The sequence below is a fragment of the Bombina bombina genome, chromosome 1, assembly GCF_027579735.1.
Source record: "Bombina bombina isolate aBomBom1 chromosome 1, aBomBom1.pri, whole genome shotgun sequence".
NCBI classification, from domain to species: domain Eukaryota; kingdom Metazoa; phylum Chordata; class Amphibia; order Anura; family Bombinatoridae; genus Bombina; species Bombina bombina.
This window is the reverse complement of record NC_069499.1, coordinates 682,323,061-682,348,460: the sequence shown is the minus strand read 5'-3', so window position 1 is coordinate 682,348,460 and position 25,400 is coordinate 682,323,061. Positions and strand designations below refer to the sequence as shown.

The window sequence follows — 25,400 nt, the reverse complement described above, 5'->3', positions numbered from 1 at the left end:
AACCTTTTTGGTCAACTGATATAACCCACCCTTTATTGACTTAATGACAATGTAGTCTTTTTTTAAAAATAAATAAAGTATATTGTAACATTGTTTTACTTAACATAAGTAAACATTTGATATTAAGATTTCAAGGTGTTTACTGTCCCTTTAAAGGAATGGGAGTTTTATAAATGTCATGTATATTCCCTTGATCAGCATCCAAAAGTCATAAAGTTGACCAGGTCACACTAGTTTGCAATCCAAAGCCATTTCCCCATATCTGTTGCTTTTTCTCTTCATTTCCTTCTCTTCATTCTAAGGTGCTGCCAAGCCAGAATTTTCCCCACAGGCGAAGAAGGTCTGCAAAGCAGCTTCTTCAAATACTTACACTATTACCAACATAATTGCAAAAGTATTGCTGCCAAGCTTTCTACACTCCCTTCTCCATAAACAAAACAAGTACTGCAGATGCTGACAAATTGTGCCTCCACTTGCCCAAGTGGAAAAAAAGAGTTTATTACTTTATGTGTAAAACAGGATTTATTATTTTTTGGAATATATGTAATGAATATGGATGAGCTGGAAGTGATTCCTAACACATCTACATAAGAGGAATAGATATGTACAGGGGGCTACAAATTCATAAAAAAACAAATACTAGTGGCATTTGCTTTTATATTTTACAATTTGACCCTTTGATCCTTTTCTTTCTATTGAATGAGAACAGTGATTTCAAGTCAACTGGAAGCTAAGAATAACATTGATATATTTCATTTACTTTTTTTTGTTAACAATGAAATTGTATTAGCATTGAAACAAATGTATAAATGTGCCTAGGAATATATGCGTGATGTGGCACAAAGAATGGAGGATTTATGTTGAATAAAGTCAAGGGGATTCAAAAGCTGATCCCTGTTTGCAATAGCTTGTGATGATCACTACCATGAAGTTATTGAGAGGCTAGTTGTGTTAATATATATTAGCTGAAATGTCATATTAAACTTACTTCACAACTTGAAGTGTTAAAGGGACATTAAGGTCAAAATTCAATTTCATGATTCAGATAGAACATGCAGTTTTAAGAGAGTTTCCAATTTACCTCCATTATCAAATTGTGCACAGCCTTTTTGTATACACACTTTATGAGGCACCAGCTCCTACTTAGCATGTGCAAGTGTTTACAATATATATATAAATAAACTGCTGTTTGCGTTTTAAAATCCAGTGAGTGCGGATTTACTCTTTGCTAAGTGAATACAGCTGTTTGGATCCTGACACCCTGGTAACTGCACATGAGAAATGTGAGTGCATATTCCCACAACTACTATAGCTATATATATATATATATATATATATTATAGAATTTTATATGTATATATATATATATATATATATATATATATAATCCAAATTAATCCAAATTAGGGAATGCACAATCTTACGAAAATAGATTGCCAAGGTGCTCTGCGGTCCAAAATACAAAAGTTCTCCACAAAAGCAGGCACTCACTGGTCTTAGTTAAAAAGAGAAAATTTATTTAATCCAGTAAAAAGGTATCCATGACGTTTCGGTACATTCCTGTACCTTTATCGAATAAACCTTGGTTTAATTTTCTGTTAGTTTTGTATGTGGTAACATTCGATAAAGGTACAGGAATGTACCGAAACGTCATGGATACCTTTTTACTGGATTAAATAAATTTTCTCTTTTTAACTAAGACCAGTGAGTGCCTGCTTTTGTGGAGAACTTTTATATATATATATATATATATATATATATATATATTTATTTATTTAGAGTCCGGAACCTTTTCTTTTACAAAACCAACAAATACTGTATGTGTGTATATATATATATATATATATATATATATATATACAGTATCCCACAAAAGTGAGTACGCCCCTCCCAATTTTGTAAATATTTTATTATATCTTTTCATGTGACAACACTGAAGAAATTACACTTTGCTACAATGTAAAGTAGTCAGTTTACAGCCTTATAACAGTGTCAATTTTCTGTCCCCTCAAAATAACTCATCTCAGAAGGAAGGGGGTCATGCTCTGCTTCAGTATGTCAGAGTACATGTTGGCATTCATGGTTCCCTCAATGAACTGTAGCTCCCCCAGTGCCGGCAGCACTCATGCAAGCCCCTACCATGACACTCCCACTACCATGCTTGACTATAGGCAAGACACACTTGTCTTTGTATTCCTCACCTGGTTGCCGCCACACACGCTTGACACCATCTGAACCAAATAAGTTTATCTTGGTCTCATTGGACCACAGGACATGGTTCCAGTAATCCATGTCCTTAGTCTGCTTGTCTTCAGCAGACTGTTTGCAGGCTTTCTTGTGCATCATCTTTAGAAGAGGCTTCCTTCTGGGATGACAGCCATGCAGACCAATTTGATGCAGTGTGCGGCTTATGGTCTGAGCACTGACCGGCTGACCGCCCACCCCTTCAACCTCTGCAGCAATGCTGGCAGCACTCATACGTCTATTTCCCAAAGACAACCTCTGGATACGACGCTGAGCACGTGCACTCAACTTCTTTTGGTCGACCATGGAGAGGCCTGTTCTGAGTGGAACCTGTCCTGTGAAACCGCTGTATGGTCTTGGTTTTAGGGTCTTGGCAATCTTCTTATAGCCTAGGCCATCTTTATGTAGAGCAACAATTTTTTTTTTTCAGATCCTCATAGAGTTCTTTGCCATGAGGTGACCGGTATCAGAGAGTGTGAGAGCGATAACACCAAATTTAACAAACCTGCTCCCCATTCACACCTGAGACCTTGTAACACTAACGAGTCACATGACAACAGAGAGGTAAAAAGGCTAATTGGGCCCAATTTGGATATTTCCACTTAGGGGTGTACTTACTTTTGTTGCCAACGGTTTAGACATTACTGGCTGTGTGTTGAGTTATTTTGAGGGGACATCAAATTTACACTGTTATACAGGTTGTACACTCACTACTTTACATTGTAGCGAGTGTCATTTCTTCAGTGTTGTCACATGAAAAGATATAATAAAATATTTACAAAAATGTGAGGGGTGTACTCACTTTTGTGGGATGTTGTATGTGTGTGTGTGTGATTGTCTTTCTATCATGTACTTTTTGTTTGGATTATTCAATTCTACTTTATTAAATGGTTATTTAAAGCAATGATGCGATTGAGAGAATATTGTTGATATATATGGATAGCAAGCTAAAAAGTAATATTTGACTTTACAAAGTCAGATTGAATTTGCAATTATGTTGATGCTTATTAATTGGAAATACTTCCCAAGTTAATAAAAGAAAAGGTTAAGCACTTAAAGCTAACTTTATCTGCGCACATTTCTGTTTTATTCTTTGTAGTGCAAATATTAGCACACTGTTGATCTCTAGAGTATTGGTATGGAACTAAAATGATAATCCCTTTAGATCACAAACTCATAAATGTAAATATGGGGACACAAGAAACAGAGTTAACCAGCTATAATATTGCAGATTTTAACTGAACAGCCAATCAATGACTGGCAAATTAATTGTGTTTTGTGTTTTTGAGAGCTTGTATAAGAGCATTTTTACATCACAGCTGTATTCAGAATTCCATTAGCATAAACTAAGAACCCAATCGAGCTTCAAGGATAAAGTGTTCAAAAATAACAATAGCAGCAGTTTTTTAATATGAGACTTTATCACAAAGTGTAGTTTTCATGTCATTAAATAATACTCCATTTGGCTTGTTGTAACGACCTTCTTGTAAGACCCTCTGACAAATGCACAATAAGCACTGGCACCTATATCATATTAGATACCAGTGTTATTTCTCAACATTGGTTGACCCTTCGATCCGTCTAACCACCACTACAGTTACACACATAATAGCACTATCTAATAAAAAATATTCAAAAATCTAAAATAATATTGCACAAAAAAGTTATAGGGGCTCAAAGATATGAGGTCTCAGGTGTTAGAAAAAAAAGTCAGGCAAAGGACTTTAACATAGAGATACACGGGACCACGTTATTAATTGCAAAATCCCCATAGAAAGACCAGTGATATACAGGGTAAATTGCTGGTCTTAAGGGGTTAATAAATGTTTTAACTATGTATTTACTGTAAATATTTCACATTCCGATGTTCTGCACATAGGGGGATATGTTCTAAGTATTTTTAAATGTATATTCCTATATATATCTATACCAATATATAATTATTTATATATATATATATATGTATATATATATATATATATATATATATATATATATATATATATATATATATATATATATATACAGTGTGTGTGTGTGTGTATGTATATATATATATTATACCAAAATACCATCAAATATATGTAGAAATATGTATTTATGAATAAATAGAACATATTCTTTTATGTGAAGAATATTGGAATGTGAAATATTCCTATTTTTATGTCAGGTTAGTGCACTTAAGAATACGGGGCCCATTTATCAAGCTCCATATGGAGCTTGAAGGGTCGTGTTTCTGGCGAGCCTTCAGACTCGCCAGAAACACCAGTTATGACGCAGCGGTCTAAAGACCGCTGCTCAATAACCTGTCCGCCTGCTCTGAGGAAGCGGACAGAGATCGCGTGAAATCAACCTGATCGAATACGATTGGGTTGATTGACACCCCCTGCTAGCAGCCAATCATTCATAATCTGGCCCAAGAAGATCAATTCTGAACCCATATATTTCAATTTATTTGTGACCTGTAGTTATATAGAACATCAAACCAGCTAAATGTATGGAAACGTATAGAAGATTCTATCATGTCCCGCGCATTAAAGGGAAATAACCCCCCCAGAAAATGATTTCATGATTCAGATAGAGCATACAGTTTTAAACAACTTTACATTTACTTCTATTATTATTATTTTTTCTTTTTCTTGGTATCCTTTGTTGAAAAACAAAAAGTTAATCACAGGAGCATGCATGTGTCAACAGCACTATATGTGGGCAGTTTTGCAAAAATGATATACATTATAAACAGCACTAGATGGCAGCACTTTTTCTTGCCACAAAGTGCTCCACACATGTGCATGACATCTAGATATCTATACAACAAAGAATAACATTTGAACAAAGCAAATTTGATAATAAAAGTAGATTGGAAGCTTCTTTCAAATTATTTGCTCATCGGAATCCTAAAAGAAACATTTTGTTTCATGTCCCTTTAATATATTAGAAAATAGGTGTAGTGTATGAAGGAGAAATTCTTGTAAAGCTGCTGCCATATAGTGCTCCAGAAATGGGCAGGCTCCTAAGCTAATATCCTTGCTTTTCAACCAAAGATACCAAGAGAGCAGAGAAACAATGATAAAATAATTAAATTAGAAAGTTGTTTAAAATGGCATGTTCTATTCAAATCTCAAAATAAATCATTTGGTTTTATATTCTTTTAAGGCAAGGTTATATTTTATGTACCTTATATCTAATACCCAAATCCAGCTGCAACATTTGTAAATAAAACATTGTTTATAATATAGATTAATATATTAGGTAGTGGCACCCTGAAAGGAAAAGTTCTTGTTACTAAAGCTTTAGCTTACAACTTGACATCTGTTGTGCTTTGTTTCAGTCCTGCAAATGTAATTAGTCCAAGATTATTGATTATACGTTTTCAAGCTTATTTTTAGCTACTGATGAATATCTGTGGTATCACATTTACTTGCTACTGTTCCACAACCTTTTAAAGGAACAGTTGACTCACGTCTATATACAACTAGACAACTAGACCCTAAAGACTGATTGCTCACTGGCTGATATGCAGAACAACCACTACTTATTTGGTAGACAGTGACATTATTCACACAAATAAAAAGAGGATCTTTTTTTAGTAAAAAAAACAAAACTATAATTCATATTAAAATGCTCTCTTTTAAATCAAATAAAAAAGATGTCTCTTTAAATGAAAATGCAGAGTATAAATTGTAATACTTTACCTGTTATTAGTATCCTAAAGTATGGTTATGTTTTACTATTGTGCAATAATTTAATAAATGGGAAAAAAATGCTTTTAATATTATGTCAAAAATGTAATCCAGGATAAAACTAAGACGGCAATGCTAAATTGATATTACAATATTGCAATTCTTCACTGGCACATACAGCATAGTGAAACAAAAAAAGCAAGTGCATTTATCTATCTATCTATTTATCTATCTATCTATCTATCTATCTATCTATCTATCTATCTATCTATCTATCTATGTATCTATATATATATATATATATATATATATATATATATATATTATCTATATATCTATGTTTATTTAAGAGTAAATTTAGGAGGATACTTTAAATGTAATCAAGGTTACGTGTATTTCCTTAAACACATTTTAAAACCGCTAACAACAATGCAGAGCCAAATTCTAAGTGATATCTGCTCTTGCAAAAGAATCTTGACTCATGGGGGCGGATTTATTAAGCAGCGTATGCTGCGCATTCAATCAGGACTTGAGAAGCAGCGGTCGGAAGACAGCTGCTCCTTAACTGATCTGCAATCATTCCAATTAGATCAGATCGGGATGATTGATACCCCCTGCTAGCAGCCGGTTGTCCGCGAATGTGCAGGGGGTGGCATTGCACAAGCATTTCACAAGAAATGCTTGTGCAATTATAAATGTCCGCCCACCATTTGTTAAATTTACCCCATGATGTTATAAAATCAAATCCACTCTGAATAATAATTACTGTAGTATCACTTAGTTTGTATGCTACTGAGTGCTTTTCTGTGCCTTATAAATTAATTAGCAGACAAACTTCTTAAAAGCTTACAGAAAAGCACAAGAGCTGTAAAATAACATAAACTTAATAAAAAAGCTAATAACTTTGTTATCCGTAATGTCAATCTTTCCCCTTTATCTGTAAGGCTGATATTAATGCCTCTCATTGCACAAAACATCATTTATTATCTAGCCGGGTGCCAGGAGTTTAGCTATCCATTCTAATTCATGTATAAATCCTAGAGAGATAGTGCAACTCAAAAATAACTTTTTTATTAGTCCCAGATTATTTCTTTAGATTCTAGCTGTCAGTCAGTATTATACACATGTAAGGGCTATAATACAGGTGAAGCACTAATGTTAGTACAGTATGCGATAAGCAGTATTGCAACCGTGATAACTAAAGCGCATATTACAAGTTGAAAGTAAATGGTTGCACTCAAAGTATTAGTGTACTTGAAGACCTAGCATAAAGTGTTAAAAAATGTTCACCAAACACATAATAAACACATCAAACCAAACTATTACAAACAATTTCTAATAAAAAAAATTATATAAATATTAATATTTTTTTATAAGGGTTAAAAGCGATATATGGTATATGGCAACATTTTGACAGGAAAGGGATATTATGTATGTATGTATATATATGTTTAATTATGTGTATGTCTGTATATATGTATCCTGTAGGTATATATGTATACTGTAGGTATATACACACACATATATACACGTGTGTATATATATATATATATATATATATATATATGTGAAGAACATTAGAATGTAAAATATGCATAAATGGCTTTAGTGTGGTTGGTCTATATGTGTATACATATATACACACATATAAACACATATACACACACATATATATATATATATATATATATATATATATATATATATATATATATATATATACACACACACTTTAAACATTTCCAGTCAAATACCTTAAAAAATGAAAAAAATCATGTATGTGTTTTGAATAGAAATATTTTACATTCTAATGTTCAATGTTCTTACTTAGAAGAAAATGTTCTTTGTATTTTTAAATATATATATACATACACACACACACATATAAATAGATCATGCAATTTTAAACAACTTTCCAATTTACTTGTTATCTAGTTACTTCATTCTCTTGGTATCCTTTGTTGAAATGCATAACTAGGTAGGCTCAGAAGTCGCAATGCACTACTGGGAGCTAGCTGCTAATTAGTGGCTGCACATACATGCCTCTTGTCATTTGCTCACCCAATGTGTTCAGATAACTTCCTTAATCAAAGAGAATGAAGTAAATGTGATAGAAATAAATGTGAAAGTTGTTTAAAACTGTATGCTCTATCTGAATCATGAAAGAAAAAATATTGTGCTTCATGTTCCTTTAAGCAAGTCAACAACAGATATTAACATACCATACTTTAGGGGAAAAACAAAGCAATACATTGTATGAAATCTTATATATGATTTGCTAAATCGTTTCTTACCTCTAACATCAACTGAGTAAACTCTTCATTGCTAAGGAAAGAAGGTTTCCAGTCTTGTCTAATTTCACCGGCCTCTGTCTGTGCTGTAATATCTATGAGGAAAACATACTTAAATTAAATATCTTGGTACATTTTTTTACATAAGACTATTTTCCTTTGCATTAGTATATACATTATTATTATCATTAACAGCAATTATAATAATCATAACAATATTTTATTACAGTAATCATATTATTTATATGCCATATTATGCCTAAGCATACTCAGAGGCCTTTGTAATCAGCAGTTAATAAATCATAACCTGAAATGATCAGCAGCTGAAAATTAAAAACTAAACAAGATACCTTTCTGTTTCTGTAGGAAATCGATGGTCCGCTGCAATATTGTGGACTTGTCCATTTTAAGAGGATGCCCATGACCCTGCAGCATTGTGCATAGCTCTTTAATGAGGACATTAAATTGGTCTCTTCTCTTCTTCTCAGATTTGTTTCTAGATGCCCTACCACAAAGCAAGAGGGAACATGTCAGACGAAAATTACATCCAGTCCATAATATATCATCAACGTAACAGCATTCTCCTCTACTATTTGCACATTGTCAGCTGGAACCATAATGTCTCCTTACAACATAGCCTAGATGTTTGTCTCTTCCTTTTACATTACTTATTTTTGTCATACTTTATATAAAACCACATTTCATATACAGTATTTGCATATTTCACATACAATATCTTGTGAACAACATAACTAACTACAAGTTTAATTAAACAAAGATAAATAATAGCCATACAAATAAATATCTACATATGGGTATAATGTAATCTGAATGATGACTGTATACTTTTAACCCCTTAACGTACGTTAGCTGTCGTTTTTATTGCAAGGGGTTAAATTGCACAGCTCTGGAAGGTGGCATGTAGAAATAGCATTTCCCGCCACTTTTAGAGAGACCTGTTTTATTACAGGACTAAAAAGCCTTTAAGGATATAGGATGTGCAGGGTACGTCCATGTTGTTAAGGGATTAATATTCCACTTAGTTTAGTAAACAATTACATTTACTTCAATGAAGGCTTTTTTTAACATTGCTAAAATGAAAAAGTAAAAGAAAGAAAAATGTTCCTAGTGCCTTGTTGGTTTGTTCATCAACTTGTATTAAATAACATCAAATTCAATATATATATATTATATTTACCATATATATTCCTATATATATAGGCCAGTCAAAAATTTTAGAACACATTTTTTCCAGTTCCTATTAAAATTGTCTCAATGTACTTTGGAATCAAGGCATAGAGCAAACAAAAAAAAATAGAGATAAAAAAGACATTGAAATGTTAAAGAAAAGGTAATCTAAATTTTTGACTCATTATAGTGGCCTAATTTTTAGATATAACCGGCAAACACACTTGTGGCATTCTTTTTATAATGAAAGTCAAAGATTATTCGAAAAGTTATTCTTAACACTATTAGAGAAGTTCCCACAAATGTGTTGCACTTAAAGGTTGCCTTGCTTTCACCCTTCTGTCCATTTCATACCAAACTAGATCAATGGTTTTTGAGTCTGGAAACTGTACTGGCCATTCCATGATTTGAATATATATATATATATATATATATATATATATATATATATATATATATATATATATATATATATATATATGTGTGTGTGTATATATTTATATATATATATTCAAATCATGGAATGGCCAGTACTGATGCCAGACTATGGGGTAGATTTATCAAGAAGCGGATGATGCAATCTACCCCCGTAATTTCAGGTTCCCCTGAAACTAAAGTTAAGGAGCAGTGGTCTTAAGACAGCGGATCATGTCCGCCCGCACAATGATAAATCGGCCCCAAAAAATATATATATATATGTATATATATATGTATATATATATATATATATATATATATATATATATGTGTGTGTATGTATATATATATATATAATCAGGTATAAAACAAAAATAACAAAATATATAAAATAAAATTTTATATGCCTTTAGCTGACATTTCAGAGATTTTTATTAAACCTTACCCTCTTACAAATGGTTGGTATTGAGCAGTTTATTTATTTTTTTGTTTTGTTACTTTTTTATTATTTATTTTAGTGCTATGTGTGATGATTGCAAATTAGATGTAATTGCTTTTGGACAAAAATAGAAACAGCTGTTTTTGGATGTTTACATTTCTGAGACATTTTACAAATATTGTATAAAAAAACGTACCTCTTTGCTCTGTCTTTCTCATCTTCATCCATCAGCTCGATTAAGCAACACAGGATTCTGGGAGAGAAAACAAAATCCTTTTAAATGTAGTTCATGGAAACTTAGTAGCTCATCAGGGAATAAAGTCCATATTAATTTGTATCTCAAGTCTAAACAAACATGGTCATCTGCATCAGTGTGTCTGCTCCTTTTTGTACCAGTAAACATGGAGAACTTGACTGGATTTTTATGTGATAACTTCTCCAAACACGAATGTTAAGGTAGTGCTGTTAAAAATGAATAACATACTACATTTTGTATGAAAAAATTCACACTGGTAGTTATTTTAGAACAGTGACTCACCAGTATGTGTGTAACCCTGACATATATATTATTATAGGTGCTTATTAAACATGGTTATTATTACTACACAGTAAAAAAAGCTTCTTCTGCTTATTATATGATAACCCCTACAATATAAACATATATCTGTGACCTTAACATCTAAGGATATATCTACCCTCCAGTTTACAGTACTTACACCATTCCTAAATGTAGAGCAAGCACAAAATAGATTCTAATTATATCCACATCTGATCTGCTTAGTCACTTATTTAAATTTTAAAAAAAGTCCTCAGGATATTTTCTGAATATCCCCAGCGTTCTTGTAGTCCTTTACTGGATTTCTCTCTACCACTTCAGCTGGAAAGCTCTTCCATGTCTCTACTGCCTTTTATGTAAATAAACCAAGGTATTTATATCTACGCCTTGTACGTTTATTATAAGATTTAAATTAACTGAGTTTCAAATATCAGTCAAACTCTTAAATCCTTACAGTGCTTCTATGGGTAAGTGTCACCATCCTTCTTTAGTGCCCTGCCCTACTATAATTTCCCTCACCTTCTCTTTAGGCTTGTTTCAACTGCTATTTATTAGCATGTCGTCCTTGTTTTTCAGCATAATGATCACAAAGGCGCCAAATAAAGATGGGAAAAAATATTAAAGATTCCACAACGCTCACGTCATAAATACATTACGCAAATTAAAATAGGTGCCAACCTCAAACGTGATACACTTTCATATATTGGAGCTTCCAGGATTGGGTGTGGTGACAAAAATAATATTTACAAGGTGCATTTCCAAACAGAATTAGTAAGGTGTATTTCAAGGTAAAATGTAAAGATGTACATATTAAACAAGAAAGAAAGAAAAACAATTCCATATAAATAAGATGGTCTGGTATAGTTTGGTGTAGTTTAGGCTTTGTCCACATTTTTAAATTTGGACATGTAAAGGAAAATGTATTAAGTTGCAGACGTAAAAGTTCTCAGAGAATATGTCCACCTGCAATCATTACTTGCAACCTAGCATTGCTCAGCAAAATTATCTTGCACAAGAGCTCTCTTGTACAATCCCACCTCTTATACTCGTGCAATTGTATAGCTTGTCAATTCCCCTTAACTAGCAAGCTCTGGGTGACTTATCTCTGTCACCACTCAGGTTGTGGAGAGGAACTGCTTCCGAGTCTGCACTGCAATGTATCAAAATCAGCAAATGCAGCTTGATAAATTATACCCATAGTTCCACAACTATTGCTAGATTATATCATATTTATCAATTTTGAAGGACACAAAACACATCATCATTACAAAACTTCTCTTTTGTACACGTTTTTTTAAAAAAAAAAAAATTGTTTGCTGCAATTATTTCTCAATAGCCAAACTATTGCCTTATTTGGGGAAACAAGCCTGGACTTGTCACTGGCTAACCACAGCCATTATGTTAGCAGAAGATAGTTTACACTATTTCACAATTACTTAAGCAATCTCCTCTACTGAGGACAATTAAGGACAGATTTGAAGCAGGGTTAGGTTTGTGAAGTTGGCAGTGTGTATTTCTATGTGGCAGAATTGGAAAACCATTTGTTTACATGAAAAGGGGGCAAAAATAGTGATTTTATATTACAAAGTTATTTTATTACACATAATTAAATGTTTTATAATAAAATGTCAAGATGTTAAATGTGCTTTAACCCCTTAAGGACAAAGTTTTTTTCCCCAGTTTCCATGCATCAATTACAGGCTATTTTGGTATTCTTGTTCTGTATCACTTTCGCCATAATTATCCACTCTCTTGTTAATGTACCCATTCATATTATATACACAATTTTTAACAAATAAAAATACCTTTTTAGTGATACCCTATATGGGTACATAATATAACAATAAATAGGAATGTAATACTGAAAAATGAGACAAAAATGAAAACGGCATATTTTGCAGTTTTCTTTGTAATAATTTACATAGATTCATTGGGGCCGATTTATCAAGGTCTGAACGGCCCCTGATGCCCGTTTCTGCGTGAGCCTTCAGGCTAGCCGGAAACAGCAGTTATGAAGCAGCGGTCACTGGCAGTGCAGTGTTAAATGCAGACAGTGTATCATGTCTGCCAGACAATGATAATTCGGCCCCATTATTTTGTCCCGATTTTAAGAATTTCTCATATGTCTAAGTTTCTTAGTCATTTATCAAATATAGTGCAAGGATGGAATTATAGGTTTAATGCAAAATGTGCTATGACTGCACTATAAGCTTAAAGGGCCATTAAACCCACATTTTTTCTTTAATGATTCAGATAGAAAATACAGTTTTAAACAAAATTCCAATTTACTTCTATTATCTAATTTGCTGCAATCTTTAGATATCCTTTGTTAAAGAAATAGCAATGCACAATGTCAATCACATGAGGCATCTATGTGCAGCCACCAATCAGAAGCTACTGAGCCTATCTAGATATGCTTTTCAGGAAAGAATATCAAGAGAATGAAGCAAATTAGATAAATAAAGTAAATTAGAAAGTTGTTTAAAATGGTATACTCTATCTGAATCATGAAAGAAAAAATGTAGGTTTAATGTCCCTTTAACCCCTTAACGACTGAGGACATGCAGGGTACGTCCTCAGAAAAAAGGCAGTTAACGCCTGAGAACGTACCCTGCACGTCCTCAGTGTGGAAAGCAGCTGGAAGCGATCCTGCTCGCTTCCAGATGCTTTCCGGTTATTGCAGTGATGCCTCGATATGGAGGCATCCTGCAATAACCTTTTTAAGCCATCCGGTGCAGAGAGAGCCACTCTGTGGCCCTCTCTGCACCGGAGATCGGTGGCTTACTGCGTTGGTGGGTGGGAGCCGGACCGGGAGGCGGGTGGCGGCCATCGATGGCCCTGGTTATGTGAAGGGGGGCGGGATCGTGGGCGGGGGTGGCTGGGGGCGCGCACACAGGAGGGTGGGGGCGGGCGCGTGCATGGGGAGGGAGCGGGTGGGAACCGCTACACTACAGAAAATTTTGAAAAGAAAAAATGTTAAAAAAAATGTCAAATATATATAAAAAAAAACGATCAGCAAGGTGGTGGGGGTTTGTCTGTGTGGGGGTGGGGAAGCTACACTACAGAAAAAACAAAAAAGTACTTTTTATTGCAAACTGGGTACTGGCAGACAGCTGCCAGTACCCAAGATGGCCCCCAATAAGGCAGAGGGGAGGGTTAGAGAGCGGTTTTGGGGGGGATCAGGGAGGTTGGGGGCTAAGGGGGGGATCCTACACAGTAGCATATGTAAATATGCTAAAAAAAATATTATTTTTAAAAAAAAAACTTTTATTTTAGTACTGGCAGACTTTCTGCCAGTACTTAAGATGGCGGGGACAATTGTGGGGTGAGGGAGGGAAGGGAGCTGTTTGGGAGGGATCAGGGGGTGGGATGTGTCAGATGGGAGGCTGATCTCTACACTAAAGCTAAAATTAACCCTGCAAGCTCCCTACAAACTCCCTAATTAACCCCTTCACTGCTAGCCATAATACACGTGTGAGGCGCAGCAGGATTTAGCGGCCTTCTAATTACCAGAAAGCAACGCCAAAGTCATATATGTCTGCTATTTCTGAACAAAGGGGATCCCAGACAAGCATTTACAACCATTTGTGCCATAATTGCACAAGCTGTTTGTAAATGATTTCAGTGAGAAACCTAAAATTGTGAATTTGATCGCATTTGGCGGTGAAATGGTGGCATGAAATATACCAAAATATGCCTAGATCAATACTTGGGGTTGTCTACTACACTACACTAAAGCTAAAATTAACCCTACAAGCTCCCTAAAAGCTCCCTAATTAACCCCTTAACTGCTGGGCATAATACACTTGTGGTGCGCAGTGGCATTTAGCGGCCTTCTAATTACCAAAAAGCAACGCCAAAGCCATATATGTCTGCTATTTCTGAACAAAGGGGATCCCAGAGAAGAATTTACAACCATTTATGCCATAATTGCACAAGTTGTTTGTAAATAATTTCAGTGAGAAACCGAAAGTTTGTGAAAAAATTTGTGAAAAAGTGAACGATTTTTTGTATTTGATCGCATTTGGCGGTGAAATGGTGGTATGAAATATACCAAAATGGGCCTAGATCAATACTTTGGGATGTCTACTAAAAAAAAATATATATATACATGTCAAGGGATATTCAGCGATTCCTGAAAGATATTAGTGTTCTAATGTAACTAGCGCTAATTTTGAAAAAAAATGGTTTGGAAATAGCAAAGTGCTATTTGTATTTATGGCCCTATAACTTGCAAAAAAAGCAAAGAACATGTAAACATTGGGTATTTCTAAACTCAGGACAAAATTTAGAAACTATTTAGCATGGGTGTTTTTTGGTGGTTTTAGATGTGTAACAGATTTTGGGGGTCAAAGTTAGAAAAAGAGTGTTTTTTTCCATTTTTCAACATATTTTATCATTTTTTTTATAGTAAATTATAAGATATGATGAAAATAATGGTATCTTTAGAAAGTCCATTTAATTGCGAGAAAAACGGTATATAATATGTGTTGGTACAGTAAATGAGTAAGAAGAAAATTACAGCTAAACACAAACACCGCAAAAATGTAAAAATAGCCTTGGTCCCAAACGGACAGAAAATGGAAAAGTGCTGCGGTCATTAAGGGGTTAAACAATGAAAACCAAAATAAATATTTTTGTGATTCAGACAGAGCATACATTTTTTTTAAAAAAGTTTCCAGTTTAATTCTATTTTCAACTTTGCTTCATTCTTATGGCATTCTTTGTTGAAGAGATACATAAGTAGGTAGTGTGCATAAGTTTAGAGTACTTAATGGCAGGAAACAGAGCTGCCATCTAGTGCTCTTGCAAATGTATAACACTCTTACAAAACTGCTACCCTATAGTGCTGACAACACATGCACACTGCTGAGCTTAATTCCCTGCTCTTCTACAAAGAATATCAAGAGTTTAAAGAACATTTAAGAAGATAAATAATTTGGAAAGTTTTTTAAAATTACATGAAAAATCTGAATTTTGGGTTTCATGTCCCTTTAATAGTGCTCACCCAATCCAAGGGTATTTATCTAGAGGCATTTTTAATTAAACCTTTATGTTGCAAAGGTCAGAAAATAAAACCTAAGGATAAAAAAAGTAAAAAATATATTATTAAACTAAAATGATAAAATATACAGAATTGAGTACACCCATGTGCAATGTTACTTAAATATTAAATGATTGAAGATTGAATTACCTTGCATTATTTCTAAGATTTAAGGCTGTGACACACTGCAAGCAGAGCGGTGCGCAGCGTGTAGATGCAGCTGTGTGCGCTCAGTGTGTCCTGCCTTTTCATCTCTTAGCACTCTGCTGCGTCAGGTCGCGTAGCTGAGCGCTCAGAGATGAAATATCTGAACTTCAGAAGCGATGCCACGCGGAGCGAAGCAGCTGCTTCGCCTCGCATCACTCCGCTTGCAGTGTGTCACAGCCTTTACAGTAGGGTACTTGATCTTATAAAAAAAAAAAAAAAATAAGTTTATAGTTACTATATTAAAAACTAGTCGATAAGCCTGCCCAGAGGGCAGTCTAATTATTTTTTAAACTACAGATGTAGAAACAACTTATTTTATATAACTAAGTACCCTAACCTAACACCCCCTAACCTAAAAACCCCTAACCTAACACCCCATTAAATAAAACCAAATTACCTAAACTAATACATTCTAAGGTTACAAAAAATAAAAAAGGCTAACATTACAGAAAATAAAAAATCAAATTACCAAATTTTACAAAATTAAACCTAATCCCCAAAATAAAAAAAAACCCTACTCTAAGAATAAACTACCAGTAGCCCTTAAAAGGGCTTTTTGCAGGGCATTGCCCCAAGATAATCAGCTCTTTTACAAAAAATATACAAAGTCCCACCTAACATTAAACCCCCCACCCCCCAAAATAAAAGAACCTAACACTAAAAAACCTAAACTACCCATTGCCCTGAAAAGGGCATTTATTTGGGCATTGCCCTTAAAAGGGCATTTAGCTCTTTTTCTGCCCATCCCTAATCTAAACAAAACAAACCCCCCAAAAAACCTTTAATAAATCCTAAGTCTAACCCCCAGGTTGGTACTCACGGTTCCTGAAGTCCAACGGCGAAGGTCCTGTTCCAGGCGGTGAAGTCTTCTTCCAAGCGCAACCTCTTCTTCTTCCAGGAACATCCTGCGCGGAGCTGAAGACTGAAGACCGCGGCGCTGAAGACCGCTGACCCTGGAACTGCAGACTGTCGACCGCGGAGCCATGGACCGTGGAGGATCCTCTTTGTACAATCTCCGCCGTACACTGAATAATTAATTCAAGGTACACGATTAAAGATGGTGTCCCTTGAATTCCTATTGGCTGATTTGATTCTTCCAATTCAAATCATCCAATAGGATGAGAGCTACTCAAATGAGATGAAAGAAAGTAAAATTCTATTGGCTATTGAAATCAGCTCCGTTTGCCTTCGCTGCATACAGGTACCACAGTAGGAGCTCAATGCCAAAAAGTCAGTATACCTTTAATTGCTGAGATTCAAATTTTTTTTTTTTAAATACTTCATATGTCCACCTTTATTTTTGATGACAAACTCGGAGGATACCAGTGTTGCACACATTTCTGGAGAGATGTTCTTCCATTGTTCAGAGAAATGTTTTCAGTTGCTGGATGGGTTGTGTTCTACATTTCTCTTTAAAATACCCCAAATGTGTTCTATTGGAAGTCAGGTGACAAACTTGGCCAGGTCAAAGTTTACCTTTTTTCTTCTTTAGAAACTCTTTAGTGATTTTGGCAGTGTGCTTTGGATCATTATCATGCTGACATATTCCTCTTCTGCCAAGTTTCTGGAGGCTGGGAGTCATCTTGTCAGCCAGTATTTTGGTATTTCCACAGGCCTTCATGGTGTCATCTATAAACGTCATCTGCCCAACACCTTTTGCACTCATGCAGCCCCATATCATCAAACTCCCACCTCTGTGCTTCACTGTTGGGACTATATAATAATAATCCTGGCCAGGGCAAACATGCTGGGCCCCATCTTAGCCAAACAAATTTATCTTGGTCTCATTTGACCAAAGAATACGCTCCCAATATTCATCAGACTTCTTTTCATGCTGTTTAGAAAAGTTTAATCTTGCAGTTTTGTGAGGAAGAGCAAGCAAGGGTTGTAGGCTGTCCATAGTGGTTGACATTATGCAATGTCCTTCGCACTGTCTGAGCTATCACAGAAACTCTGATTTGATTGACAACCCCTGAGCCAAGGCTAAAGCATTTGCCCGTCTTTTTTTCAGAGCTAGATTGTGCAAGTAGCGCATTGTCTATGGTGCCATTTTTGGATGATGGCCACTGAAGCTCTGATTAGTAATACTATGGCTCATTCTATACCCCCTGATTACTGCTGTAACTGTGTTTTGAATGATTGTTAGTTGGTCACCAATCTTCTTGTATAATTTTCTATCAGATTTTTCAATTCCTCTAGCAAATCTTCCCATGTGGAGCCATGATGCAGACATGCAGATAGACACAGTCCATAGGTCCAAAATTGAGTAAATTCTTCTGTTCACACGTAATTTTATAACCATGTCCATAGGTCGAAAATTGAGTAAATTCTGGTGTTCACAGTTAATTTTATAACCATGTCCATGCAATTAGGCTAATTGGAAATCATAGATGTACTCAATTTTGTTTCAATGATGACAGGTTTTCTCACTTGTGAGTCAGTGATCACAGGTGTATTCACTTTTGTTGCATTGAGTTTCTACTTTGTGGGCTGTATTTTCAATACAGTCTTTCTAAAGTAATTGTTTTTGAGTGTTCATAAGAGGAAATACTTCTCAACTTGGAAATAATGCAATTATTGAGTCAGTTTTGACATTTAAGTGTACTCACACACACACACACACACACACACACATATATATATATATATATATATATATATATATATATATATATATATATATATATATATATATATATATATATATATATATATATATATATATATATAATAACACACACACAACACATAGAAAGTCTTGCAAGTACAAAGCTGGATTAAAAGCAAGATAGAAGAGTTACAGTGTTTGGCCAAATGGTTATAGACCCAAGATAGGGTTGCTACCTTTTGCTCAGCCGATTCCTGAACTCTTTTTTTAAACGGGACTGGTGGGTGTGGTTTTGGGCATGGCTTGTGGGTGTGGCTTCACACAATCTCAATAAAATATCATATTTTAATATTTTTCGTCTACAACAAAAAATTGTTTCTTCCTCCAATGCTTTTACGCACACTGCACAAATTTGCACCCCTAAGTTTATAGTATTCTTATAATAATTGGAAACAGACTCTAGAACAGACAGTGGTTTTCTTGCTAATACTGACTGTCTCTGCCCCCTAGCATGGTAGACTTTAGTAGGATAGCACTACCATAGTGAGTCCAGCCAGTGTATAATTAATAGTGTTTTGTGAGCTGACCAGTCTCACTCTCTTAGTCACCCTCACGCTGCTGCACACAGTACACATGGAAGTCTGCAGGTCTAGCTAACAGCATGCAGGTAAAGAGTTGCTGCAGCCAACTTCTCTAACTCCTTCCTCGCCCTCAATCTTTCTAGAACTGGTGCGTGCTGCTGAGTGCAGTGTGTGAGGTTTCTAGCGTCATGTGACCTACAAGATCATATGACTAAGATATCGGTGACGTTACACGATCAGCATCCTCCCACCTTCTCAACACATTATACAGTAGATCCAGCTTGAGACGACTCCCTCCCTCCCCACTCCTACTTACATAACCCTTACCTACACAAGCCGAGCCACTCGCCAAAAAAGGGAAGGAGCCAAGACAAGCCATTTTTAACAAACAATGGATTGTTAAGTCAGACTGGCTGACACAGTGACCCCATGACCATATTGGGCATTTTTAAAGGGACATACCATTCAAAATTGAAATGCATACAGATGAATTACATCTTTGAAAAGAAACATATTTGCAATATATTTGTATTGGCAAAAATGCTTCTAGTAAAAGTTATAACTGTTTTAGTGTTAACTTTTTCTCTACACGTGCATGTGAAGCATAGCTGGATATTCTCAGTGCACCAGCATTTTTAATACTGCAGCTGCTCAGAGCACCAGTGTGGCTTGTATCATGCAAGCAAATAACAAACTGAGTCATTAACAGATGGTTCAAGCACCTTAGGCTCTCTGAGCAAGTGTGCACTGTTTAAGATGCTGGTGCACGGTGCATAGTAAAAGCATTTTAGAAGCATTTTTAGAAGCATTTTTGCTAATACATGTTTATTACAAAAATGTTTTAGTTCAAAACTGAAATGCATCCATGTGGATTCCAATTTTGTCTGAAATATCCCTTCAATCTGTAAAATAAAGAAAGCATTCATAAATACTTTTAAATTATTACTATTTTATTTTCATGTTTGGCGATCGATACTGCAGAGATTGCAAATTTACAGGTTGGCAGGAAGTACAGTAACTTTTATCAGACTTCCAAGATATGTTTAATTCATTATGGAACTTTTCTTAACAACATATAAAATGTTCTTAGAAAAAACATTCTGGTACAAAAAATAAAATGCTCTGTGGTTAGAGTATTTTACTTTTAGATAACAACTTTTTTTCTATGTATCTGCATAGAAGATGTTGAAATGAAATTAAGCATTTGTGACCAGGTTTTTATAGTGAACACGCCTTCATGCATGCTAAGTCCAAACATGGTCACAACAGTACATTATAGACCATCTAAACAGGATTGCACCTTAATGAACATGAGTTCAATAACGTAGGCACAAGCACTGTAAAACGCACCGTTGTGACCGTGTTTGGACTTTCATGAAGTCACATTCCCTATAGAAACCTATTCACAAAGGTGCAATCTGATTTGAACATCTTCTATGCAGATACAATGTTGCGATGGAATGGGCTCACACTTTACAGTTTCAGTTTTCTGTTAAAATCCAGTACAAAAATACAGTATATCAAAAAAAGTAATAGAAATCTGTAGTCTTCTTCTTGTTTTCAGACTACGCCAAACTGGAAATCTTGCTTTTACAATCAATAAATGTAAATATTGTAAAAAAATAAATAAATACTTGCCAAATATTAAAAGTGACAATATATTGATAGAGCAATCATGCTCAGTATGCCCATCATGCCTTCATACCAATGGCTTTCAGATGGTTAAACAGTGGTGAGGGTGGCATTGGATTGTAATAGGTTAAACTCACACATGCAAATTAGCATTTCCCTTACACATTGAACAAATTAGATAATTCAAGAGCACTTTACTGTAACCTTAGGAGATGTGAAAGACGTTTTTATCCTAAAGTACTAAACACACAAAAATTACTTTTGGGGATATTTCTGTTGAAAACAGCTTTGCATTGCAGGCTTTTAATGCACTGATCCATTTTGCATTGTGATCACTCGAAAAACACACTGGTCAAATTGGCCAGAAGGCAATAAAACATTTCAGGAGCAAATAGCCAACAGATTTTGACTGACACCAATGTTTGCAGCAATGCCATAGAATACTAAAGATATATACATGCTGCAAATCTGATAGTAGAAGTAACATGGACAGTTTTTGATAATTCAAGTTTCATGTTTGCTTTACTGTTTCTTTAATTTCAACCATATTTTAGTTGTGTACCAGTTTCAAAGTATAAAGCATGAGCTATCTTTTTAGCATTATTGTGAACCATGAAACATTAATATTTATTGATATGTGAAATAAGCATGTACACAGTCTTTGAAATATATTTCACCCCCCCCCCCCTCTATTTATTGGTGCCACCATTTTGGAACCCAGGTTACACTGCAGGTATCTGAAATAGAGTTTCTGCACATGTGCACACACCCATGACTAGAGGAAGCAGGCAACAACCTCAATACTATACTTACTAAAATACATTTATTGTTTAAGGTCCTTTTATTCTGTGTGAACAGTCATGACAAGCTGTTTAAAGAAGAGAACAACGTCTTTAAAGGGACATTATACACTAGATTTATCTTTGCATAAATGTTTTGAAGATGATCCATTTATGTAGCCTATACAGTTTTAAAAAAAAATGTATTGTTTTGCTTATTTTATATTAACATTGCTCTGATTTTCAGACTCCTAACCAAGCCCCAAAGTTTTAACGTATACTGATGTATACCTACTTCAGCTTGCTCCTGTTTGTGTAAAGAGTCTTTTCATATGCAGAGCAAGGGGGGGGGGGTCGTCTGTTTTTTTTTTTTTTTGCTATACACCCACTTTCAGTGGGTATTACAGCTACCTTTTCAACAGAGCTAAACTGGGAGCTTCTAAGTAAGTTTTTAAACTGTTTTACACTGGATCTGTGCATATTATTCTAAAATGTGCTTTAAAAAAAAGTTTTAATAGATTTCAAGTTTGCAGGTGAAATCTGTCAATTCAAAGTATAGATGGAGTTTACACAGCATAAAACCACTCAAAAAATGTGAAACCACTCCAAAAACATTTTTTTAAATGGATTGGCCTTAAATTTGAAATTTTATGAAAACCAGTGTAAAGCATTTCATACAACTCCTCTAACCGATGGGAATAGACACCATAGTGAAAGAAAGGATTTGGTTTAAAAAATAAAATGCATTATTTAGATAGACTTTTGTGCAGCTAGAGCAACGATTGGAGAACAGTTCAAACCATTAGCTCACAAAAAAAGAAAGTGTTTTGAAGTGGGCCGTTGCAGTGTGGGGCTAGATTAAAAAGTAAGTTACAGCGCATCTTTACTAGAAATGATCAATTAAAGTCCATCTAAAATATTGCTTAGATTCCGGACCTGATTTTAGAACATGTGAAGATTACCATTACTTTAACAGTGAGTTTATAACTATATATGCAATATATATGTAAAGATATTGGGGCCCATTTATCAAGCTCCGCACGGAGCTTGAGGGCCCGTGTTTCTGGCGAGGCTCGCCAGAAACACTAGTTATGAAGCAGCGGTCTAAAGACAGCTGCTCCATAACCTGTCCGACTGCTCTGAGGAGGCGAACAGACATCGCCGCAATTCAACCCGATCGAATACGATCGGGTTGATTGACACCCCCTGCTAGCGGCCATTTGGATTATCTAGCGACTGTATTGAATAATCTCGTAACTATATAAAGTATTCACTACTGATGAGTCTATAAAAAGCAAAAATGTGCTCCGAATGATCAACTTTTAGATAAAAAAATAAAGTATAAACCTATCATCAGTGTTCTCTAAAGACAAAAAAAATGTCAGTCAGGTGGCATTATGGATTAGGTCGGAGCAGTGTAATACTTTGCAATATTATAACATTTTTGGTTATATACAGTACAGCAGTGCTTTCCAAACTGTGTGTCGGGACACACTAGTGTGTCGGCAGCAGTGTGTAGGTGTGTCCCTGCTTCAGCACAAATTTTTTTAAATTTACATTTTATTTTTTTAATTGTTTTTTGGTTTCTGACTTTCCACCTGCCTGCTACACATATCACATGGTTGACACGTGATTGATACCTAGTGGGTCACAGATCATCTTAACCAATTGGCACAGCTCAGTGGGAACTGAAACTATTACCATTGGCGGATTTGGCGGCACATTGGCTCCTGACTGCACATGTAGTCTCCTTAATTGGCTCGTGACTGCAAGTGTAGTCAGTGAGTGGGACAGCAGTGTGTTTGCAGCGTGGGCAGTAGTCAGTCGGACTCACAGAGCTCTGAGGGTGGCAGCTTAAATGCTGAGCTGAAGTCAGTGGGATTTTTTTGTGCATTGCTGCTCCTGCTCTTGATATATGGATAGGAAGTGGAAGCTTAAAAATGCTTGATGATAAAATGTGAGTGTCTTTATCTAATATTACACCAAATATTCAGAAACTGTGTTCATCCCATCAACCTCATACATCCCATTAAAATAGTAAGTAGCTACTGGTGTTATTAAACTTTTTTTTAATTCTTGCACATACATCCTGTTACTTGTAAATGCATTTTGTTATTATATAATTTATGTATGTGCCCATATCTCTTAAAACAAGTTAGTTTAACCTCCTGTTTGCTAGTACAACTGAATTACTGTGTCGCAAAATTATGTAGGTCTACAAAGTGTGTCACCAACATGAAAAGTTTGGAAAGCTCTGCAGTACAGTATAAATGTTACGTAGCACAAATTAATTAAACACTGAAGAATTTTACTATTAGCTCTTTTTAGCTTAATATTGACTTTAGCCAGGCAGTCAGTAAAATCAGCCAGGTGGTGTGCCGATTAAATAATCACTGGGGAGAAAACTGTAGTTCTAACACAAAATGTATTGGAGTGTGATAAAAAAACAGCACCAAAAATGTTTAGTATTTGACACAGTGTTTGCAAACATTACAAAATGAAAAGAAATAAGAATTAAAATAAAACATATATGTTAGAGCAGGGATGTCCAACTGCTAGTCCACGGGCCACGCGCAGCCCTTTTTTTTGGAGAAAAAGTAAAAATGTAAGTTATGTGCCTTCAGGAAAAAGAAGAACAAATTGTGGGGTATATGTACTTCTGGTGGGTGGGCAAACTAGTGGCACTCAAAATAGCTCTCTGTAGGGGTGAACAGCAGACAACATTTGCTTATTCTAACCCTGTGTAACTGACATCTTTACAGAATATATTATTATTATTATTTTTTTTTTTTTTATTGAGGTTTAAATACAAATATACAATCAAAAAGTATACGATGAGCAAACAAAGAAAAAACACAACATATGAATGCAATACAGTTAGAAGACTATGCGTACATTATATTAAAATAACAGTAATCTTTGGATAAGTAGTATTGCTCAATAAAGGTTAGAGGAAAAATGCGCTGCTCATCATTAATGGTGGGTATTATTCTACTTATAAACCCTCTAAAATGAATTAAGGAGGCTACAGTTGGACCTCAGATGTTTAAGTGGTAATACTTATTTATAGAAGGTGTCTGGAGATGAATAGGCCACTCATGGACCACATCTTGTAAACCTAATTTTTTATTTTTATAGTACTTTAACTCAATAGGCCACTATTGGACCTAAACTATGTATTAACCCACGGCGTGGAGAGAAAAAAGAAAACTATGTAGCATATGCAATTTGTAGGTAATATGAAAAATTGTGAAAGTGCGGCATAGACAAGATTAGCCGCTTATTTAACCCTTCTAAACTAGGAGGTACATTAAGGTGGGGGGGGGGGGTGGAGGAGGTGGTAGTATGGAGATGATCATCAAAATATATTATCAGAGCACTAGGGCTGTGTAAAAGAGTGTTGAGGGCACATGAGTTGCTAGAGGGTGACCAGGAACAGGTTAATTGCATAGTGGGTCAATGCTATGTCCTGCAAAAAGAAACTATGGGATCTTAAAGTAATAGCTTCGACATTAGGTAAATAGAGAATTTGCAATGCAATAAAACTATATAAAATGCAGGGCCAGCCAGCGATAGTAAGAATGCAAAATGCGTAGATGATAGGTTACCTATAATAGTATATAAGTTCTGATACTTAGCAAAAATCTAGAGCTACCTGCAGGGATTTATGTATATATCTAATAAAGAATATTGGTATTCCCCATCTAACCAGTTGGTCTCCTCCCTATATA

At 35.1% G+C, this 25,400-nt stretch overlaps 1 protein-coding gene across 1 annotated transcript in view; it reads right to left on the bottom strand.

Moving 5' to 3' along the window:
* Positions 1-25,400, bottom strand: part of PASD1 (PAS domain containing repressor 1) — a 249,469-nt gene that overhangs the window by 83,605 nt on the left and 140,464 nt on the right. Inside the window, exons 2-4 of the mRNA XM_053699161.1 lie at positions 10,459-10,515; positions 8,569-8,723; positions 8,222-8,313 (exon numbers count right to left, since the gene is read on the bottom strand). Of these exons, the coding sequence (XP_053555136.1) occupies positions 8,222-8,313; positions 8,569-8,723; positions 10,459-10,490 (279 nt within the window). The 5' untranslated portion in view covers positions 10,491-10,515. The remainder of the gene's footprint in view (positions 1-8,221; positions 8,314-8,568; positions 8,724-10,458; positions 10,516-25,400) is intronic.